Raw genomic sequence first — 23,032 nt, 5'->3', positions numbered from 1 at the left:
CGGGGGTCCCGGGATGGGCCGGGGGGAGCGGGGGAACCCCGGTGCAGGGGGGTCTGAGCACGGCTGGGCCCCGAGGGCACCCCGGGCACATTGTCCTAGTCTGGGATAATGGGTGCTCTCAAGGGACACTAAAACTCCCCCTAGGACCCCCCAAAATCCCCTCAGGACACCCCAAAACTCCCTCAGGACCCCCTAAAATCCCTCCAACCTCCCCCCAGACCCCCCCAAACACCCCAGCAATGACGTGTCCCCGGCAGGCAGCACCAGCCTCCCCAAAGGTGACATCCAGCATCAGGCACCGCTGGGGCATGGAGGGGACCTAGGGACAACCTGGGACAGGTGGGACAGGGGAGACAGGTGGGACAGGTGAGGGACAGGTGGGACAGGTGAGGACAGGTGGGACAGGTGAGGGACAGGTGGGGACAGGGGAGACAGGTGAAGGACAGGTGAGGACAGGGGAGACGTGGGGACAAGTGGGGACGGGGGAGACAGGTGGGGACAGGTGGGATAGGTGAGGGACAGGTGGGGACAGGTGGGGACAGGTGGGGACAAGTGAAATAGGTGGGACAGGTGGAGACAGGTGGGACATTTGGGGACAGGTGGGACAGGTGGGGACTGCCAGTGTGGGACCTCCAGGCAGTTTTTTGTGACTGGGGACGAGGCAGAGGTGTCCCAAGGGTTGGGTGGCACCAGGGTCCCTGCAGGCACTTGGCAGAAGGGTCCCAAACGGGAGCTGTAGAGTCCAGCCATTAACCCAGCAACACCAGGGTCACCACCAAGCCCTGTCCCCAAGTGCCACCGTCCCCAGACCCCTTTTTCCCCTTACCTCAATCCCCCCTTTCCCAATACCAAAATTCCCCTCTCCACGCTGCTTTTGAGCATCTCTGAGCTTGGGGACTCCAGCACTGCCCCGGCAGCTGTGCCAGTGCCTGGCCACCCTTCCCAAGAAGGAATTTTCCCAATTTCCAATCTAAACCTCCCCTGGCCCAGCCTGAGGCCGTTCCCTCTCCTCCTGTCCCTGTTCCCTGGAGCAGAGCCCGACCCCCCCGGCTGTCCCCTCCTGTCAGGAGTTGTGCAGAGCCACAAGGTCCCCCCTGAGCCTCCTTTTCTCCAGGCTGAGCCCCTTCCCAGCTCCTTCAGCCTCTCCTGGAGCTCCAGGCCCTTCCCCATTTCTGTTCCCTTCCCTGGACAACCACCAGCCCCTCAGTGTCCTTGTCATGAGGATCCCAAACTGTCCCCAGGACCTGAGGGGCCTCAGCAGTGCCAGCCCAGGGGACAGTCCCTGCCCTGCTGGCCACTCTCCTGGTCCAGCTATCCCCTTCCTGCTCCCCTGGGCTCCTGTTCATCCCCTGCCTTGCTGCCCTGCAGTAATTAGCTGTGCCTGCAGTAATTAGCTGTGCATTCTGGCATCCCTCTGCCGTGTAACCATGAGCCAGCAGCCAGCCCCTATCTCGGAGCAGATCTGACTCCCAGCTGAGCCACGCAGGGCAGGTGTTGGTCCAGCACCACCCTGCACAGAGCCAGGGCCCAGCTGCTCCCAGACAATCCAGCATCACCTCCATGCCTTGGAAAGAGAGGGTGGGAATGGCTCTGGCTACAGCCCAGGGAGAGACAGCAGGGATGTGCCTGGGGTGGGATCTGGGGAGTCAAAGCTGCCCTCAGGGCACTGTCCCCACCTCACCTGCACATGGAGTTGTCACCTCCAGCTGCCCCCAGCACCTCCCAGGCAATTTGCAAGACTTGCAACAATCAATTAAAAATTAATTACTGATTTTACAATGTCCCCCAGCTCAGCCAGACCCAGCAGTAACACCAGGAACAACCTCAATGGCAATTCCTCCAAGGGGCTCTGGATCCCCTGTAAGGAACCAACACAGAGAAACCTCCTGTCCCAAGGAGCTTACACAGCTGGGAAATGGACTCCAGGTGCCTCAGGCCCCAAGGTGCACCCCTGAATAGGGTTAAAGAATGCTGCATCTGCTGGGATGGCATTTCCAGGGACCCCAGGAGCACCAAAGAGCACCTCAGTCCAGGACCATGACACGTTCAAGCAAACAGGCAGGAGGTCTCTGTGTGTAGGATCCTCAAATGTCATCACTTTGGGGTTTACAGCTCTCAAATGAGGGTCTGAAGCAGCACTCACATCCTTGTTGGAGCATCACCATGTCCTGTCCCTGCACCACTTTCCTGCCACCTGGTCTGTGCTCCAACTGCATCAGGTCTCAGCCAGCTCATGACACTTCTGCTCAGCATGGCCATGGACACCTGAACCATGAAGTCTTGTCCCACTCTGGCCTGGGCTTGCACTTGTCTGGAGAATTTCTGTGAACAGGTAGGAAAAAAATCAGCATTTCTCTGTTTGCTCCCACAGCACTGCTCAGTCAGAGCTGCACTTTCCCCTAATTAACCTAATTTGTGCTAATATCCTAGTTTTTTGCAGGAGAAACATTGCAGTGGGAGCATTCCTGGACAAGCTGGAGCTCCTCCTCATCACCTCCATGCTCCCAGAGCACAAGGGAGCTGCTGTGCTCTGCTCCTGCCTGCAGTGAGAGTTCAGGACATGAAAATAAGATTTGGGAAACATCTGTCTTTGGGAAAGAGCACCACAGGGAGAGGCACACTGTGGGTGGGATGGCTCCCTCTCCCAGTTCCCATTCCAGTTTCCCAGTCTCAACAACAGGGGAGACAGGCACGGGCTCAGCCTGGAGGCCAGAGCAGCCTCCTCCTCCTCCTCTGTCACCAGCCTTGTGCAAGGCTCTCTCCCAAGGTGTGGGAGAATTCCTGGCAGGCAGGAGCTGCTCGGGGTCCAGCTGGGCTTGGGAAACAGCTCCAGGAGCACGGGAGAGCCCCCAGGCTCCCTCTTGCACCTTCTCCAGTCTCCCACATCCCTCCCTGCAACCCTCCAGAGCTGGCATGGGGTGGGCAGATCCTCCTCAGGGCTGATTTGACAGCTCAGAGCTGTTGTGGTGCCAAACTCCATCCTGATGCAAGCAGGAAGTCGAGGCAGTTGCAGCAGCCAGGGGTTATTTTGGGCCCATCAGCTTCACCTCAGAGTAGCCTGAAGACTCAAACTCTTGGGATTAGTTGGTTTTATTAGTTGGAGATGGGTTTTAGTTCCTGCAGGGAGGACAAGGAATTAAAAGTGTAACAAGGTAGCGAGGAATCAGGAAGTTATTAGATGTAGGAAGGAAACATTTCTGCAGGCAAGGGCTACTGAGGGCCAGGGTGGATGTTCAACAAAAATAGTGCTCCCAAATATCTCCTCCACAGAGTTTGGCTCATCAGACACCTGGTGGCCCACCAAATTGTACCAGGGGAAGTTCAAATTGGGTATTAGGAAGGGTTTCTTCGTGGAAAGGGTGTCCAGGCACTGGAACAGGTTGTTCTGGGAAGGGGTGGAGTCACCATGGCTGAAAGTGTTCATAAAACCAGTGGAGATGGCACCTGGGAACAAGGTTTACCAGTGGCCTTGCCCGTGCTGGGTTGATGGTTGGACTTGATGGCCTTAGAGGGCTCTTCCAAGGCCAGGGATTCTGTGATTCCGTGTTTGGTGATTCCCAGTGTCCCTGGGCTGATGCCTTGTGAAGGCTGACCTAGAACAGAGACTGGACAGAGCTTAAGAATAAAGAAGGGATTTATTAAAAGCTCTCAATGGATCCACCTTGGGCAGCACAAGAGCCCAGCCAGGGCTGCACCCAAGATGAACCAAAATGGTCACAAAATGGACAACCACTCATGGGGTCTCTCACTGTGGTAAGTTCTGCTCCATTTGCATATTGGGGTTAATTGTCCAATTCCAGCTCCAGCCCATGCAGTCCCATCCTTCTTGTTTTTCTCTCTTCAGTCCATGCTGTTTGTGCTCTTGGGCCTCAGATTGGGATCATTTATCCTTGGTCCCCAGCTAGAGCAGGAATTGTTTTGTCTCCCTGCTCTGTGCAGAGAGCTCACCGTGCCCTGATGTGAACCCAGACCCACACACTAAAGCAGCACAGAATCTGAAAAATAGAAAAGCTAAACCTGAGGCACCAGGGGCAGCACTGAGAACTGGGCACAAGTTTGCCAACAGATCCGTGCTGGCACAACCCTGGAAAAGGCATCAGAACCTTCCTATGGAATGTGCACAGAGGGGAAATGTCCAGGGACCCTCCTGCACCTCCCTCCCTCCTCAGGCTTTGCCAGTCTGGGTGACAAACTCTCCCAAGAGGTTTTTCCAGTGGCTCTTGAAGGTGTCACCATGTCCCTGTTCCAGCAGCCCCTCTGTGTCCTGGAGGCACTCACACCAAACTTCTGTTTCCAAATGGGAGAGAGTCCCAAATATCCACCTTGCTTTATTTGTGTAGGAGCTGGAAAGCACCTGGGATGGGATGTGCTTCTCTGAACAGAGATGGGAAACTCCACAAGGCTCAGGGGTGTGCACTGGGAATGAGCAGGGTGGGATAGGGAGGGTCAGGGGATGCACTGGGGCGACCTGGAGATGGAAACAGGGAACAGCTTCTTGGGATTTCCCATTCCAGAGGGGAAGGGCTGCCAGTGCAGCCATCAGGCAGCAGGTAGGCAAGAGGGCACTGGTTTTACACTGCCAGAGGGCAGGGTTAGATGGGATATTGAAGAAAAATCCTTCCCTGTGAGGGTGGTGAGGCCTTGGCACAGGTTGCCCAGGGTATTAGGGTTGTGGCTGCCCCTGGATCTCTGGAAGTGCCCAAGGTCAGGTTGGACAGGGCCTGGAGCAGCCTGGGACAGTGGAAGGTGTCCCTGCCATGGCAGGAGGATGGAACTGGAAGCTTTTTAGGGTTCCTTCCAATCCAAACCATTCCAGGATTCTAAGAGGAGGTGCTTTTCCAACCAGCACCTAATCAACATTGTTGCTGTGAATATAAAAAAAAATAATCTTTAAAAATAATCTTTAAAAGGCTCAGATAAGCATGGGCAGGACCTGTCCTGACAGGTTAAACATGATGGGCCAAGACCTCCAGCTAAAGAAGTATTAAATCACCGACCACCAGAAGATGGGGCAGGAGGCAAACCTGTGTCTGCCTTCTTAGGAACTTCCTCAGGCCCTAATTCCCCTTCCCGAAGCAGAGGCAGCAGCTCCTGCTCTCTGCCCAGCAGGGAACAGGGAGCACTGAGGGGCTGGGGGGCTCCTCCTTGGCAGCTCAGAGACAGCCCTGCATGAAGCAGTCTCTGGTTCCCAGGGCTGCTTGCAGCCTCTGCTATCAAATCTCTCCCAGGACTTGCACAAACCAGCGGGGTCTCCTGCCAAATCTTTGCACCACTCTGGGCAGGATTGCAGCGTGGGATAACACAGCTCCCTGCTCTGAGCTGCTGCCAGCTGGGATGGGGAGCTGCAGGCTCAGCCCGAGCAAAAAGGAACTCTCTCTGCATCCCCTTCCATTTTCACACCTCTTCAGAGTTAACATTCCAGCAAATGTCCCATCCTGGAAGGGCTCAAGGCCAGGAGCAGCCTGGGGTAGTGGAAGGTGTCCCTGCCCATGGGGATGAGACGGGCTGTAAGGTCCCTCCAACTCAAACTCCTCTAGGATTTTATGAAATAAAGGTGACAAGTTGCTGGCTGCAGGGGTTAGGTTTGGTGAGAGGAGCCTCCCTGCTCTGTGGCTGCTAAATCCAAAACCTTCTGGGACTCCAGGCAGCCCTGTGGCTGAGAAAGCCCAGGCTGTGCTGTGCATGGCCAAGATAAGGTGATTCTTGATTAAATTTCCTGATTTAGATATTTTCATCTCCAAGAAGAGAGTGGGGCAGGGCTCTGCTCAGGTCCAGCAGTTCCCAGTGAGTTACACAAGCCCCAGCCTCTCCTCACACCTCGCGGTTCTGGAGGCACATGTGACAGATGACAGCACTGGGAGAATGTCCTTTAATTACTCCTGTTCTCACTGTCACCATCAGCAATTATGGCATTTGCTTTAAACTTGTCAGGATTTCAAAACAAGCCCGGGGTGGTCAGATTGACAAAGCCTCCTGGGCTGCCTGGTATGGCATCCTGCCTGGAGTGCAGATCACGGGCTGCCTGGGACATTGCTCAGTGCTGAGGGATTGCTGGGGAATCTCTCCTGGACCCTGAGACCAAAACCCTGTGGGGCCTGACAAGGCTTGTGCTGTGCCCTGTGGAGGCTGACTTGCACAAGGTGTTGCACAGAGCAGGTGTTTCAGGCACTGGAGGCTCCAAAGCCACACCTGGCGTGGGGTGCTCCTGGCTTTGCTGCTCCTTCTGCTGCTGGATTTTGGTTGCCTGGAGCCCCTGCCCTGCCTGGTGAGGAAACACAGAGATATTTCCAGCTCTGCAGACGGGAAAGGAGTGGGGACCCTGAAGGGCTCTGAGGCAGCAGTGGAGGCAAATGCTCCCATTTGGCTGAGCAAGGCACATCCAGCATTAGCACATCTCCTGCTGCTCTTGTTATTTCTTCCTGACCACAATTTGTGAAACAGCTTCCCAGCCAGGCAGAGGACAGATTCCTGCCCTTTGGAGCCAGGAAGGAGAGGGATTATCCAGCTGTTCAGCTTTAGCAAAGCTCCCAGGTCACCTGCCTGTGCTTTTATACCTGGAAGCAGGAAATTGCAGCTCTGGATTGGAAGTACCAAAAGTTAAGGATGGCAGTGGGATGCAGCCTGTCCAGGCAGCTCCAGGGCCTTCCTGGGCATGGGCAGAGGGCTGCAGCAGGGCAGCAAGGAGCCAAAATGCCTGAATTCCCTTCCTGACTGGCCCTCTGCCTCGCTCTGGAGGATGGAGCAAAGTCATTTGTCTCCATCCACCCCAGGGCTCTGACTCACCAGTGCTGAGCCAACAGCAGTGGGAATGTGGGATGCCAGCACTCCCACCTCATCCTCCCTGCCCTGCTGTTGCTGCCCCTCTGCCCACAGCAGCCAAAGCAATAAATAAACACACGTGGCCCTGAACCACAGTGGCTGTAATTGGTATCCCTTAAAAAAAACCCTCGTCAGCAGCAGTTCAGGTGGAAATCTCAATCCAAAGTGCCACAGGCCAGAGCAGGTAGGACCAGCCTCAAGTTAAGCAACTGGACTTTCCCAAACTCACCTGCCAGAGTCCTAGCTTCCCAGTTTTTGGCAGCAGCAGCAGCAGAACTCCTGCCCAGCATGGCTTGTGGGCACACAGCTATAAAAGCCTGGCAGCTGGGCCCTGAGCTGGTTCTGCTCCTGTGAAGCTCCTGCTCCATCCCTCAACTTGGACGAGGCTTGGGACACCCTGGGATAGTGGAAGGTGCACAGGGGGTGGCACTGGATGGGCTTTAAGGTTCCTCCCAACCCAAACATCTGGGACTGTGGTTCCACTGCCTGCTCTCAGCTGTCCCAGTGAGAACCTCAGTACCCAGTGCCTGCCCCAGGGGTGACAGAGAGGCAAAGGAGCTGGGATGAGGCTGTCCAGGTTTACCCTGTCCTGTGTCACAAAGCCTGGCACATGGCCTGGGATGTGGGGCCTTGAAAGAGGGCATCAGTGCCAGGGAGCAGGAAGGGAGCAGCTGAGGGGACAGGACAGTCCCTGTGTCACTGACCTTCACAGAGCTCAGCAGAGGTGAGGTGTGAGGAGCCAGGTGGGGAGGAGGCAGCAGGGCTCAGCAAGGAGGTGAGGACTCCAGGGAAGCTTTTAAAGAAAGAAGTTTCATATACAGGGAGGTTTAGAATCACAAAGTCCTTAAGGCTGGAAAAACCTTTAAGATGATCAAGCCCAGCCATCAGCCCAGCACTGGCAATGAGTTCATCACTGCCCCACATCCCCAGGTGCCACATCCACGCTGGTTTTGAGCACCTCCAGGGATTGTGACCCCACCAGTGCCCTGGGCAGCCCATTACAACGCTTTACAATCTTTCTGTGAAGAAAAAACCTCTAATTTCCAATCTAAACCTCCCCTGGCCCAGCCTGAGGCTGTTTCCTCTTCTCTTGTTGATTGTTGCCAGAGAGCAGAGCCCGACCCCCCCAGCTGTCCCCTCCTGTCAGGAGTTGTGCAGAGCCACAAGGGCCCCCCTGAGCCTCCTTTTCTCCAGGCTGAGCCCTTTCCAGCTCCCTCAGCTGCTCCTGGTGCTCCAGCTCCTTCCCCAGCTCCATTCTGTGCTCTGGACAGACTCCAGCCCCTTCAGGTCCTTCTTGTCATGAGGAGCCCAAATCTGCCCCCAGGATTTGAGGTGTGACCTCAGCACAGCCAGAGCTGGGGGGTCTCTGTGTTACTCTCATGAGGCCCAGAAGTTTCACCCTGTGCTCCCTGGGCACCCTCCTGCCCCCAGCCCACCCCTCTGTCAGCATCCTCAGCATCCTCAGCATCCCAGGCCCCGCTGACCACAGGCAGGAGGATGTAAACATAAAGAGGAGTGTGGAGTGAGGACTCAGCAGGAAACCAAGCTCTCTTTATGACCTATTTATTGATGAATCAGGGGAGGTGCAGACCCGTGACACCCTCCCCAGTTATTTACCTGCTGCCTGGCACAGGATGTAGCAGGGATGCTTGGACACTTCGCTCACCCCAACGGTGCCAGAGGTTTTGGGGTGGGAAAACTCATTCTTTTCAAACATGTTCACAGACCAGGCATCACCTGTGTGGGATCTTCTTCCCAAATCCATCTCTGCCACCTTCCCTGTCTGTCTTCCCAGTGGGATGGGCAAGTCAACACTTGTTTCTCACAGAGATTCCCTGCGGAACTGGGGAACTCCTTTCAGCCTGGGAGCTTGGTGTCCTGCTGGCAGAGTCCCTTGAGAGTTCCACGTGAATAAAAGTAAATCCATCCCAGATCCCTCATCATCCAGGGGTGGGAGCAGCTCTGTGGGATCCCCTTGGATCCTCTGCTCCAAGCTTCTCCTAGAAGGACACTAAGCCTGGACTTGGTGACATGTAACGGAGGTTCCACCACGGTGCAACACCAGCTGCTGCTGCCGTGGTAATTACCCTCATTTCCAAAGCCAGGTGGATTTGTGAGGCTTTTGTAAGCCCTGGCACAGCCCAGATCCCCCAGCGATGCTCTTTTTCATAGGATTAGCAAAATAAATGGCTGAGCTTCCTAAAGAGCTTCTCCCCATGGCAAAGGCTTGAACCCTACTCTTCAGAAAGCACAGGGACAAGGACAGGGACAAGACCTTAGAGCTTGGTCTCATCCTGCCTGTGGTGTCTCCACCAGGAAGCAGTGGCCAAATAATAAGTTGCATGTTTAAGAAAACAACATATTTCTCTCAACTGTACACGGAGGGAAAAAATGTTGTTTTGGGGGAAAAAGTTTAATTGCTGCCAAATTTCTTGAACGCCTGAATGAAGTCCAGGAGGAAAATATTTGCAAAGCAGTCACCCAAAGGTGTCCTGTTCAGATAGTTCTTTAACTAAATAACAAAATAAACCTGCTAGAAGAAGTGAGATCTGATAACAACATTCTTTTTGATAATAATAAAACAGCATTTGGGGAAAAAGCTGAGAAGTGGCTTGAATTTAAATCCTGAAAGAGGCAGCATCACCTTGCTCCACACTTTCTGGTGCAAACCCTTGCGTTGGGTTTTCTCCATGTGCAGGGGAGTTTGAGTGGATCTTCCCTCCCCTGGGAGCAGCAGGGCCAGGACCAGGTGCGTGCGCCTGCGCAGGGAACCTGCCCGGGGGCACTCGGATGATTTCAGGCTGCATTTCCACCCCGCTCTTCCAACCCTTCCAGCTCACGCTTCCCTGCCCTGCCTCCTTGCCCCTGCCCATCTGGGGGCACGGATATAAACCCCTCCAGCCAATATGTTTCCTGTGGGGACCCAGCTTTGCCTGGAGGGTGCACATGACTCCTGTCCCATCCCAACTCATTCCCTAGGGACGGAGAGAGGGGATTTTCTGGCGGCTGCTGGCGGTGAGCTCACACCGTGGGCATTCCTTCGGAGCTAGAGCGGCAGGGCAGGTTGCTGCTCCAGCTTTGCTGGAAACCTTGGAGCTCCCAGAGCGTGTGGAAGCAGTGCTGGTCCATCCAGGGATCACAGGTAAGCCAGGCTGGGAGGAGACACCACCAGCCAGTACTGGGCACTCCATCACTGCTTCCATTTTTCTGCTTCTTGTTCTTGTTCTTGTTCTTGCTCTTGTTCTTGCGGTTCTTCATCTTCTTCTTCTCCTTCTTCTTCTGTCTCTCCATCCCTTCACCATCTCTCCACTGACATCTCTTTAGCCATGAGCTGGGATTTGCCATCCTGGCTCTGAGTGTTTTTTCACCTTGTGTCGCTGTAGAAGTGATAAGAGATGAGGAGAGTCCTTTGGGTGTGAAGGAGCACATGGAAACCCAGGAGCATGGAGAGTCAGCCCTCAAACCCTTCTGCCTGCCATCTATTTGCCTCCTGTGGCTGTGATCTCAGCTGCTCTGGGAAGCAGCCAGCCTGGATTAAGGAGAGGCCATCGTTAGCAGCGGAGCTCACCCTCGAGTCAGTCTGTCTGGTCGGAGCAGGAGCTGCAGAAGAGCTCGTTTGTGTTACACTCCTGTGTTTTCTCCCTTTGAACCGCTTGGGAAGGGAGGCAGAGGAAGCTGTGGGAGCCTCACCCTGCTGCACACCCAGGGGACTGCTGGACACGGCGGTGGCTCAGCTCACCCCACTGCAAACGGGGAGTTTCTCCTCAAGGCCATCATCAACTGATGAGTGGGTTTGAGATAAACTTCCCTTCCCTGCATTAGAGCTGAAAAGCTTTTCAAAGAAAAGCTGTTTGCCACCAGTGTCTCGGGAGCTCAGAGGTGCCACTGAGGCAGTGTCACCTGTCTGGTGTCACCCCAAACCTGCTCACTCTGCAGGGCTGGAGCAGCACGGCTGGCTGGGTTAGTCCCACACTGCATCCAGGAACTGAACTGCTCAGCTCCAGGGAATCCCTTTCTCTGTTTTGTACCAAAAATTCAGCTACCATGGGTTTGGTAGCGCTTCCAGATGCCTCTAAAATTGGCACCTCTCTTCAATAACAGCTCTAAAGTCTCAAGGATCTGAAAAAAAAATATAGCAAATAGGAAACTTCTGATCAAAATAAGACCAGAACTGCTTTTTCAAATTAACAAAAGAGTGCTGAGAAACAATGAGGACAGGAAAGTCTTTAACATGGGGGGAAAAAAGAGGCAGAAGGTTAGACTTTGTTTTGAGGTAGACTTTGTTTTGAGGCAGAAGGTAGACTTTGTTTGGAGTCCCATTTGTAGCTGCAGCACTACCAGAGGTTGGGTCTGTCAGTGGAGAACCCACTGGAGGTGTCAAACTCTGATTCCTTTCACTGGTAAACCAGGGTGGAGATTACCTGGGAGTGCACCCCAAGTGAAACCCAATTCAGAGGAAAGAGGCACCTCCCAGTGCTCCCAGTGCCTCAGGTCTCCAGTAATGCCCAGGGTCTGTGCTGGTGCTCCAGGCCTGAGCTCCCATGAGCCAAGTTCCAGCCTTTGGGAAGATGCTGAGGAATGACAGTGGAGAACAGAGCCAATGAGCACCAACCTCTGCAGGGCTGTCCACTCCCCAGAGGTAACTCACAGAGCACAGGGAAGTCTTCCTGGCAGGAAGGTCTGAGTCATAAAGAAAGTGAGGAGAAGGGAGAAGATGAGGTGATCAGGACTGGGCTGAAATGGGGAAGCGTCGTGTGGCAGCAACGGCACCTGATGAGAGATGCTAATGCCATGGATTGGTGACCATCCTCAGAGTCCAAGAGCATTTTCTGGGGCAATCTGCAACTCGTGCATTGAGGGGAGAGAGAAACTATTGAGCAGTAGGATGTGTGTTGGGAAGAGGATGAGCCCTTGATAGCTGGGTAAGGCGCTGTGCTGGGCTGGCTGGTGCCACACGTGTGAGGAGCAGGATCCCCTTTGGGTGTGCAGCCCTCTCCTCCCCTGTGCCCACCACTGACCTGCTCCTCTCCTTTTTCCCAGGGTGCTGAGGATGCCGAGCATATTTTCCTACCAGAGTGCCGAGGTGGATTGGTGTGAGAGCAACTTCGAGCGCTCGGCGGTGATTGCCGAGTACTACAACACCGTGAGTGGCTGAGGGAGGCTGGGGCCGGCTCCAGGCACCAGGAGCTGCTTTTGGGATCCAGACAGGATGGGACATCCCTATTTTCTTTCCTCCTCCTCGCTCATTTGAACTTCCTGGTGCTGGAGGGTGTTGGTATGGGGAGCGTTTTCTGAGCTTCAGGTAAATCATGGGACTTGTTGCTTGCAATGGTCGCTCCCCAAAATGTGCTGGGGTCAGGGGCACTTCTGTGTTGTGTGCATGGGGTAGATTCCCAGTGAGAAAACTCTGGCAGAGCTCCTTCGCAGCCCAGATCTGTGAGATCCTGTTATACCAGTCCTGCAGCTCTGCTGCCAACTGGGGTAAGTCCCACACAGGGCTCATATATTCCAGCTAAACGTACAGGAGTGGCAAAATGAGAGGCAGCACTTCCATGAACCGTGTCAGGCAGGTTGGGAACACGGAACTCAGCACAGAGGGAAGCTGGAGCATGAACCAGTTTCACCTCCTGTGATCCTTTATCACCCAGGCTGCATCCAGTGCCAGTGCCTTGGCTGGAGCATCCACATCTGCCTGCAGAGGACTGGGAGATAAGCAGCCTCTCCGAGCATGTCCTGCTCACTCAGAGCAATTAAAGGCTCCCAGGGGTGTGAGGCATGTGGATTTACAGCCTTCCACAGGCCTTGTTTACAACTTTTGGCAATTGCTGTCTAACACTAGAAGACCTTGTTCTCATGGAAATGGCTCTTCCTCTTTTTTTAAAGCATTTCCTGTTTTTAATAAATTACCTGTAATAACGATAATTCCCCAGCCCGAGTCCTGCAGGCTCCAATCGCCCTGCCAGGGTCTCAGAGGAGGGGGCTGTGTGTACTCACTGCTCTTTGAGGCACTCAACAAAGAAAGATCTGCCAGTCCAGACCAAATCCTGCTTCCCTGTGGCACCCAGCTGGGTGTTTTGTGCTGTTTGCTGTTTACTGCTGCTGCTGCATGGGCTCAGAGGTGCAGAGCAGGGCATGATGAGCAAGGAGATGCAGAAATCACTCAATACTCACATCAGCATCTCAGATTTCAGGGCTTGGAGCAACCTGTGTGAGTGGAACATATCCCTGCACATGGCAAGGGGTAGAAGGAGATGATCTTTAAGGTCCCTCCCAATCCAAACCATTCTAAATGCAGCTGGAAGTGCCCAAAGCCTCTGGGTTTGAGAGAGTGGCTGCTAACACTGGAGAGGGGCTGATTGCCACCAAGAGCATGAAGCCTGAAAGTGAAGGTTTTGGTTTTGGTGTGAATTTCTTCCTTCCAGGAGATAAATTTGCCTCATGTCCTAGTTTGATGCATAAGGCAGCATTTTTTAAACAGGTCTTTGGAGCTGAGACACCACTGACACCAGACTTTCAAAGTGGCTCAGAGTCCTTATCACACCAACAGCTATCTCAGGAGCTCTTCAAAAGCACTTCAGTGTCTGACTCCTCTGCTGGACACCAACTGGTGTGGCCAGATGCATGACTAATTCTTGTAGGCCCTCTAATTCCTATAAAACATTAACTCTCAGCTGCCTGGGTCATTTTGTGGCACAGGTTTCTAAATTCTGTGGCTACTCCTGAAAATCTCACCCAGGTGCCCAGTCCTCGAGGGAGACCCCTGCTAGCCACAGCCATGTCCCAGGTTTCTACTCCACACCACTGGGCTTGTTAGGATGAATTCTCACTGTGTGGGACTCAGGCACAGTGAGGAAAACCCATCAAATGCATGTCTCAATGCAGATAAAAAGGAGTGTGATGCTGAGGGACAGAGGGATAGGGACAAGCAAACCCTACAGGATTTTTTCTCAGCAGTTGGACTTGCCCTTGTTCTCCTCTGTATGGCACTGGGCACCTCTTCCTCAGCAGAGAAAGAGCTTTTTATGGTCCCTGCACTGATGTCTTTTTTGCCTGGCTCAGGAGATCAGCAGAGTGCCTGTGCAGGAAGGGAGGGAAACAATTCTGTCTTAGGATGTGACTCCTGAGCAGCAGGAATCTAACCCTGCCATGTCAGCTGCCTGCCTTAGGCTGCCTGGTGACCTCCTGCCCACACAAAGGGTGGCAGAGGAGCAAACCCTCCTAAAATCTGCCATTATCTGAGCATCTGACAACAGCCCCAAGGCTGTGCCATGCTCAGGGCCAGACCTTGTCACCAAAAGTGGGCAGGAACATCACTGGCATGGGCATCACCCCTTCCTCAGCAGCACAGCCAGACTGGCACTGCCTGGGTCCCTCCTTCAGCCAGCACAACCTGTTTGGCACTGCCTACATCCCATCCTTGGCTGGCACTGCCTGGGTCTCACCCCTGCAGCAGCACAGGGACCCCCGTTCCTGCTCTGGGATCCCCCCCCAGGATCAGGTTCCTTGTGCCCTAAAGGGGGGGATTATAGAAATCTGAGCAGGCTGAGTTCTGTAGCTATCCCTGCTGGCTGCATCCTGCAGATCCAGCTGGGGCTCAGGGCACTATCCCAGGTGTGAGTCTAACAGCCTGCATCTTCTCTTCTTCTCCCCATTCATTTGTTCCCTACATTCAGGTTGCTGCCTCTCTGCAGCAAGCATTATTGCCCTGAATTAATTATACCAATATTTACCTCAGTGTCAATTTTCTCCTGGAGTTTTAGGCTAGCTGGGAACCCAGCCAGCTCCTACCCAAGCCTCCTGGATCACTAAATCAGCAGGGTTTCCTCACAGAGAATCCTCTTCAATGTCTTCCTCCCAGCCCTGCCTGGGGCTGGAGCAGAGCTGTTCTGTGCCAGCAGCAGCAAATGTGCTGCTGGGGATTGCTCTGTGCCAGCCACACTCTCTCAGGCCTGCTTGGCTTGGATGCTTTTTATTGGAAATAAGCACCAGGGGTATGAGAAAAGAATGTAAACAGTACCTTTAAGTACCTAATAATACATGGTGGCTCATGGCTGGATGCAGTTCTGCAACAAAGCTCTATTTATAGTGACTCAGTGACCCAGAAATTTATTGTCTTCTGGCTGCTCAGGGGAGAGCAGAATTGTGCTCCAGGAGGGTCATCAGTCAGGGTCTTGTCTTTCTACCCTGCTTTCTTTGCTGAAATGACTGATCCAAGATGCTGATAATGACACCCACATCCTCAGCAGTGTCTCTTTGCAGCAGCTCTGATGCTGCTCACACCCAGAGTGTGGAGCTCCATTGGATGGTGAAATAAAGGGTGCAGATCTATCAGAGAAGGGCTCAGGGATGTGTGGGTGTCCTGGCCCTCTCATATACTCACTAATCCCATGGCTCTCTTGCCTGCCCAGAAAGTTGTGCCCAGGATGCTGCAAGCACCCCAAACTGCTGCTTTCTACCCCAAAGTAGCAGCACTGTGATGTCAGCACCTGCAGCCTCATCCCCTACAACACAGGCCTGGGTTCAGGAACTTGCTGCACAGGTCTGGAGAGCCTCAGAAGTGTTCACTTCTGTCTCTGGCCCTGTGGGCTCCTCTGTCAGCTAAAGCTGCTTTACTGTGAGTGAGAATGAACTCCCTGCCACGAGTCCTGCGGAAACCTCCTTCCACAGCAGAAAGGGCCTGGCTGGAGCATTCATTCTGTGAATTCTGTGAATTCTGTGAGTGAGGAGCAGCCTCTGCTGCCATTGCACTGCTGCTGTGCTTAAACCAGCACCTCCTCCCTCAATCCATATCAGAGGCTGATCTCACCTGTCACAGGTGAAGGTTCTGTCCCTCTGTCTCAGGCTGGAGTTGCAGAAGTTGGGCTCTTCCCAATGATCCTATTTGTGCACCAGGATTTGAGCCATGTTGCTGATCCCAGACTCGCTTCTGTCCTAAGAAAAGAAGAAATAGTTGGGTTCAGCTGAGACACCCAGAGCAATAACTCACATTTATTGGGCAGTGGGACAGGCGGGGAGCTCAGGCAGGGGGACTCTCACATGTCCTATCACACCTTGGCTCCAAAACCACTCCCTTATCTCCCCGACATCCCGGACAGAGGGAGCTGCTGCCTCCTGGCCAGTGTGAGCAGAGAGGCTGAAACAGAAGCTGTGCTAGGGGGTCCCAGCCTGAGCAGAAACTCCAGAAAAACTTCTAATGGCTGTCCTGGGAGCAAAACCTTCCTAAGCACATCTGAGATGGAGCTTGCCACATCCAAGAGGGAAGACAGAAAGTCAGCATTTACAAATCAGAGTGATGAAAACCCCGTGTTCCCCACGGGGGTGGGAGCTGTCCCCTAAACTCCCAGCTTGGCTGCTCTGCAAGGAGTCCCGTTTATCTTCCTGACCCTATTGGCACGGTTCCCCTGGTTATTCCTCCCCTCTGCAATCTGATCTTGCACATCTCGTCCCGAGTTAATGAAGTGATAACACAGCTATCATGTAATTAATAGCGCTGTTGCAATGCCCGGGGATGCAGGGCTCTCCTCTCCCGCGTTTCCCCACTGACGTGCATGCTGGCACTTGCACTCTCCTGCCTTTTCCCCAAGCGTTTTCCCTCTCCTTGCTATCCCTGCTTGCCTTCCAAAAGCTTCCTTAATCATTTCAAGGGAAAAGAAACGTTTGAAGCATGGCTGTTGCTTGAACACATGGTTTGATTTCTCAGTTTCTGAACAATTTGACCTCGAGGGTGCAAGTGGGAGCAGCACTTTTCTTTTCATGGCTGGAATGGGAATTGGCCTGGATTTGGCTCTAAGCACCTATGGAAAACAAATACATTCAGCCAGAGAACTGCTGCTAATGGGAACATCAACTTGTCTCATGGAAGCCTTAGTGAAAATCAAGATGAATCTCCGGTGTTTAAGGGAATAGAGACTTTACATTAGCCATGAATTGTGTTTCCCTCTGGAATAGGAGAGGGTGTGTTCCAGAGAAATGACAACATCCCAGTGATTTGCAGCCCTGTTACCATAAACTGGGATCCCAGGGGATCCCAGCACTGATTTGGCAGTTTACCTGGTACTGCTGGAGGGGGGAGACTCCAGCGGTGGATGCCAAATTCCAGGGGTGGGGTCTGGGTCAGCCTGGAACTGGAAGATGAAAGGAAAAGGATTGTCAGGCTGAGATAAAAGTCACCCTGGTGCTCTGCCAAATGGCACTTCAGCAGATGGCTCCAGAGCCCCAAAGAGCTGTCTGGCAGGTAAATGCAGCACCACAATCCCAACCTTTCATAAGCAAGAACCATTTTTACTGAGGAAGCTGTGCTTGCCAGTGATATCCCTTCCCTGAGCTTGCAAAGTCAGGTGAAAAAGGCAAGGTAGGAACCCACAGATGGTAATTAAATTAGTTCAGATTTCCCTCCTCTGTGCTGGAGGGTGGAGCAGGCCTGGCCCAGCAGACAGGTCCAGGCTTTGGGCACTCACTGCTCCTCCCCAGTTCCCTTATTTTGCCCATCAGCATCTCCTCTCTCTGAAGCACTGGCACCTTCAGCCACTCCAGTAAGAGCCCCAGCACCATCCCCTCCTCCCCAGCACCATCCCCTGTTCCCCAGACTAATCAAAGTCCACCAAAGAAGGAATTTTGCAGAGTTGGAAACCAGAGCAAAATAATTCCTCTGTGTTCATTTGCCAGGTGTGTTTAGAGAAGGTTTATGACCTCATGTAATTACCAGTGTCCAGAACAGCTCCCCTCCCTAGGCCAGGTGGCTTCACACCTGACACCACAGGATGTCACCTCAGTCCTGCCTGTTCCCACCTACTGATGTCCTGCTCATCCTTCTGCTCTCCACCACACCCACTCCCAGGTCAGGATGTTTTGCTGACCATGACTTGCTGTGCTGGCTGAGCTCCTCACACCCTTCCAACCCCTCACAGGGGAATCACTGCGGGCTGGAAGGGTCAGGAGCCATCCAGGCAGCTCCAGGAGGGTCTGGGTTGACATGAGAGGGACATGGCTACAGACAGAGTTGTTGGAGACACCAGGCAGCTGAAGATAAACCAGCATCACCCAAACGGGACACAGCAGCTCACCCTGGGCTTGCTGGCCCCAGAGGGAGGACAGAGGTGTCTGCAGCCAGTGCTGGCTGCCACAGCAAGAGCTGCCCTTCCAGTTCCAGCCTAGCTCCTGGAGAAACACCTCTGACCTCTCCCTGTGCCAAGAACAATCCCTGCTTCCTGCTGGAGATCAGGATCCTCCTCACACACAGAGATACTCAGGCAGGTGGTGGGATGGGGCTTGCCCAGGAGCTGAGTGTGCCTCTTGTTTTTCAGATCAGCAATGTGAGCTTCTTTGTGCTGTCTCCTGCGCTGCTGTACCTCAACAGGCAGTACTGCCAGAAGAAGGCTGTGCCCCTCTACTTTGTCTCAGGGCTGCTCCTCCTCGTAGGTGGGTGCCAGCATTGTGGGAAAACCAGGCAGGTTGCCAGACTACTCGACATGAGACCTTTGGAGGGTCTCAGTGGCCAAAGCACAGGGAAAACTCGGGTAGGCAACCAAGCAGCCAGGTGTGTTTGAAGCCTGCAGCCCATGGATCCTGCCAGCTGTGGATATGCAGCTTCCAGCCCTGTAATCCCCATGATGTGACTGGACAGACTCAGTCCAGGCCCCTTGAACACCAAAATCCATACCTTGATCTTCAGGAATGGTGGATCTTCAGGAACCGCCCCCAAGAACCTCCTAGGGCAGGTGGGAGCATGGAACTTTGTCATCTCAAGGTGCCCTTGCTCCTTGCAGGTCTCTTCTCCATGTACTTTCACATGACCCTGAGCTACGTGGGACAGCTCTTGGATGAGCTCTCCATCCTCTGGACACTGGCTGTGGCTTATTCCTTCTGGTACCCACAGGCTTACTTCCCCAAGTGCATCAAGACCAGGTATGACCCGAGGGACACGGTGAGGCTCTGAGGGGAGGGATGGGACACTGACACTGAGCTGTAGTGACCCACAGATCTCCCAGTTCCCCTGCAAGGGGTCAGCTCTGAGGTCACTGACGGGCTTTAGGACCAGGCCCTCCTTCTTATGGTACTGACAGAGGAAAAGTCAAAACCCTCCTGTGCCAGGCTCCTCTCAGCTGGAGCTGTTTGTGTCACTGCAGAGGAAACTTTGCATAGAGAATTTCAAAATTAATTAGGAAATTAAACATTCCTGAACACTAACACTCAATTACTCAGGCTGTCAATCTATTCCAGCATCCTCTATCATCCACAGAGAGCTTTCCCTCAAGGCTGAAGGGATTTCCCATAGGACAAGATGGTTACACCCCTCATTTCAAGGAGGGCTGGCTGGGCTGGAGGAGGCCAGCAGAAAGGATGGGGCCACTGGGAGGGCATGAACCAGCAGAAACGGGGACCCAGCAGGGCTTTACTCAGAGGATGTCCCCTCCTGGCAGGAGCCCTCTGAGCCAGCCCAGCTCCTTGCAAAGACCTGCTCCAAGTCTGCTCTTCCCATGCTGAACAGGAGGTCACCAGGAGTTCACAGAGGAGACACAGCTGGGGGAGAGCAAGGGACTTGGGAAGGGATTTGCATGTGAAAGGCCCCTCTGAGCCCTATTGTTGCTCAGGGAGCCCAAACCGGTGTTTGCACAGTCCTGCCTGGCAGCCCTTCCCTGCTCAGAGCTCCCTGCCTGTGCCTCATCCCTGGCACCACCAGGAAAGTGCAGGAGCTGCCTCCTGGGCTGTGCTCCGGGTCTGTCACAGACCCACTGCGGGCTGCTACCTCAGCCTTCCTGCAGGACCCACAGACACAGAGGTCAGCCACATGCAAACATAAGGGAGCTGCTGGAGAAGCTTTGCCCCTCTCAGGACCTTTCCCATCCTTACCCTCCCCTCCTGTGAGTCCTGGGGGCACTGACACTCTCTCCCAATTCCCCTCAGGAGGCATTTCTTCTGGCTGACTGGTATCACCACTGTGATCAGCACCCTGATGTCTTTTGTCAAGCCCACCCTCAATGCCTACGCTCTCAACTGCATTGCCTTCCACCTGCTGTACCTGACCTGGAAGGAGCTCAAGAAGTAAGGAGGGGGCTCAGGGGTTACCTGCAGGTCCAGCTGTGCTCCTGCTGGGCAGTGACTCTGCCCTCAACAGTGAACTGAGCCCAAGTCTTCACCAGCCACCTGTACTTGGGAGGGACCAGGCAGAAGCCCAGTGGGCAGTGGGGTACAAGAAGGGCACCTGGCCCAGGTGGCCGTGTAGAATGGGGACAACCCATAGGACAGTGGTGGAGTCATCATCCCTGGAAGTTTTCAAAAACCCTGTGGATGTGGCATTTGAGAACAGGGTTTTGTGCTGAGCATGCTGGTGGTGGTGGGTTAACAGTTGGACATGATGATCTTAGAGATCTTTTCCAACATTTACAGTTCTATGAGTCCATGATTCTCCCCCTTGGCTGCCATCTCTGCAGCTCCTTCCTCTTTGTGGGGCATTTGGGAACTAGTGTGGGGCTGGGAGAACTCACCAGGGTCTGGAGAGAAAGACAGGAGTGCTTTGGCATTTCCCAGCATCATCCTCACCCCCAGAAATTCAGAAATCCTCTCCCCAGAGCCACACTTCTCCAGTTCCTGTGGAATTCTGAGGAATACTCTCCAGAAGGAGCTTGCTGGGGTTTGCACTGCTGCATATGCAGGCAGGAACCAGCCCTCTTTAAAACTCCCTTTCCTCCCAACACGATTACTCTGCTCCCTGTCCCTTGCTGTGTCTTCCAGGTGCAATGACAAGCGTGTTCACCGGATGGCCGCGGTCATGGTGATGTGGTGGGCACTGGCCATCACCAGCTGGATCAGTGACCGCTGGCTCTGCTGGCTTTGGCAGGCCATCAACTTCCCCTACTTCCACAGCTTCTGGTAAGGGCTCCAGGAACCCCAGCCCAAACATTTCCTGGGCTGAAAAGTCCACAGCAGAGAAAATAGATGAGATGAGACACTCTTTCCCCACCCTCTCCCCCTCTCCTGTCACTTCCTCACTCAGCCCAACGATTCAGCCCTAACCACTGTTTAATGTCCCTCTTCTCCTCCACACCAGCCAAGCACTGTTTTGCAAGTGAAATGGCTCCAGAAGTCCCTTCAGGTGGGCTCTCAAAGGGCTGTGGCTGCTCCCGGGCTGCGGTGTGAAGTACAGCGTCCTAGGGGTTCTTTTAGCAGTCAAACTGAAAGGCAGGGCTTTGCTTGGACCTGACATTTTAGTGCCTGCCCAGGTGGGGCTGCAAGTGCTGCACACTCAGATCCATCCCCACAAAGCACTGGGATGGCTGGGACAGACAATACAGCCAGGAAATGGGGAATGGTTGGAATGAGTGCCCTGTGCCACCCCAGCCCCGCTGCACCAGGAACTGTCCCCGGCCCAGCTCACAGAGCTCTGCCAGGATTTCCCTTTAGGCACAAACCCTGCAGGACACACACTCCCTGCAGCCCTCGTGGGACCTTTGGGGGGCTGCAGCCTCAGAGTGACCATGCCATGACCCTCTGTCCAACACACATTTTTGGTTTCCTTGGCAGGCACGTGCTGATAGCCATGTCCCTGCTGTACTGCTGCCCCCTGGTCATCTACTTCGACGTCAGCTACGAGATGCCCTCATTCAAGCCAAAGCTGGAATACTGGCCCAGTGACTCGTGGCCTGTTGTGGTGCCCTACGTCACCCTGGAGGAGCCCCACAAGCAGTGCTAGAGCTGGGTGCCCTCAGGCCTCCCTGGGGCATGGGGTGTGTGATGCTCACACGGGGAACATCTCGGTTGTGTTCCTCCTGTTCCTCAGGCAGGGGCAGCGTGGTAGTGGAAGGGGCAGGGAGCAGCTGAGGCCTCGTGATGCTGGGCATGAAGCAAGGTGGGAGGCCACAGGTGCCTCGGAAGGCTCTGCTCAGACTGGTGTTCAGGGAGCTGGAGATTTCGTCCAGCAGATCCCCATGAGAGGGGGAGGGACACGGTGCTGCTTCTGTGTCCTCTGTGTTAGTCAAGCACCAGCACCCCTTGCTGACAAGGGCACAGCGGAGAACACTGAAGCCAAACTGGTGACAGCTGGGTTTGTTGGGGCTGCTCTAATTATTATTATTATTAACTCTATTTATTGATGTTTGTGGTCTTACTCAGGACAGCTGTGCATTAAAGCTGTGGACACTGACTTATACTGAAGCCCTTTTTTTTTTCCTCTGAATGCACCACATCCTCTTATCTGCCAGTCACTCCCATAGATAGGGTGGCCAAAGCTCTTTCTGACCCAGGGAGAGCTGTTTATAAAGAGAAATCCTGGGTGAGAGCCATAAAGCGGCTCTGCTGGTCCAGGTCCCAGGGTACCCTGCCCCAGGCTCTTCCCCTTCCTCAAACCCTAGTGCCCCTTTTTCCTCCCCTGCTCTGAGTTTCCAAAGGCCACAAAGGAAACTTGAAGACTCCTCTGCTTTCTGGAAGGGCTGTCTGGGGGTAGGATGAGGCAAGAAGCCAGGATGGTCAAAGCTGGCTGAAGGAGGGGATTGTCCCACTCTGCTCTGCACTGGGGCAGCCTCACCTCCAGGGCTGGGGGCACTTCGGGCACCACACTGTCAGAAGGATCCAAAGCTGTTGGAGAGTGCCCAAAGGAGGGACACGGAGCTGGGGAAGGCTCTGAGGAGCGGCTAAGGGCACTTGGCTCGTTCAGCTGGAGCACAGGAGACTGAGGGGAGGCTCCTCGGGGGCTGCAGCTCCTCCCCAGGGGAGGCAGAGGGGCAGGGGCTGAGCTCTGCTCTGGGATAGGGACAGGAGGCCAGGAAGGGCTGGAGCTGTGCCAGGGCTTGGCATGGAGCTCAGGGAAAGGTTCTTGCCCCCGAGGGTGCTGGCACTGCCCAGGCTGCCCAGGGAATGGTCCCGGCCCCAAGGCTGCCAGAGCTGCAGGAGCGTTTGGACAGCGCTGCCAGGGGTGCTCAGGGGGGGCTTGTTGGGGTGGCTGGGCAGGGACAGGGGCTGGGCTGAGCATCCCTGAGGGTCCCTCCCAGCTCAGGATATTCTGGGATTCTTTGATTCTATGACATTAGATAAAAATGTCATCACCTTTGCAGGAACAAAGAGATGTAGAGCTTCAGAGAAAGACACTGCTGTGCTTTGCAGGTTGTCCCTGCTGTTGCTCTCACAGCCATGGGACACTCTCCTGTTCCCTAAACCTTGCTGCTCACAGTGGCAAGCTGAGCCTTGTGGTGGGTTTGGGTCCTGGCCCAGCCTGCAGGGA

General features: G+C 54.2%; 1 protein-coding gene across 1 annotated transcript; it reads left to right on the top strand.

The window, feature by feature from the left end:
• The first annotated feature begins 11,869 nt into the window (after positions 1-11,869).
• Positions 11,870-21,508, top strand: ACER1 (alkaline ceramidase 1). Its single transcript, XM_041416727.1, has 6 exons — positions 11,870-11,962; positions 18,123-18,237; positions 18,585-18,723; positions 19,723-19,860; positions 20,551-20,688; positions 21,340-21,508. Exons 1-6 carry the CDS (start codon positions 11,870-11,872, stop codon positions 21,506-21,508), a joined length of 792 nt encoding a protein of 263 aa, XP_041272661.1.
• The last annotated feature ends 1,524 nt before the right edge of the window (positions 21,509-23,032 follow it).

This window comes from Onychostruthus taczanowskii, unplaced genomic scaffold, assembly GCF_017590055.1.
Source record: "Onychostruthus taczanowskii isolate IOZ18803 unplaced genomic scaffold, ASM1759005v1 scaffold106, whole genome shotgun sequence".
Classification (NCBI taxonomy): Eukaryota; Metazoa; Chordata; class Aves; order Passeriformes; family Passeridae; genus Onychostruthus; species Onychostruthus taczanowskii.
The sequence above is the reverse complement of the archived record's forward strand: the minus strand, read 5'-3'. Positions and strand labels throughout refer to the sequence as shown.

What these genes read in the sequence shown, in the direction of transcription:
- ACER1 (XM_041416727.1), top strand. Translation starts at nt 11,870, where the DNA reads ATGCCGAGCATATTTTCCTACCAGAGTGCCGAGGTGGATTGGTGTGAG. An exon ending in TTGCCGAGTACTACAACACC is followed by an intron (nt 11,963 to 18,122) that starts GTGAGTGGCTGA and finishes CTTGTTTTTCAG; the next exon opens with ATCAGCAATGTGAGCTTCTT. An exon ending in ACCTGGAAGGAGCTCAAGAA is followed by an intron (nt 19,861 to 20,550) that starts GTAAGGAGGGGG and finishes TGTGTCTTCCAG; the next exon opens with GTGCAATGACAAGCGTGTTC.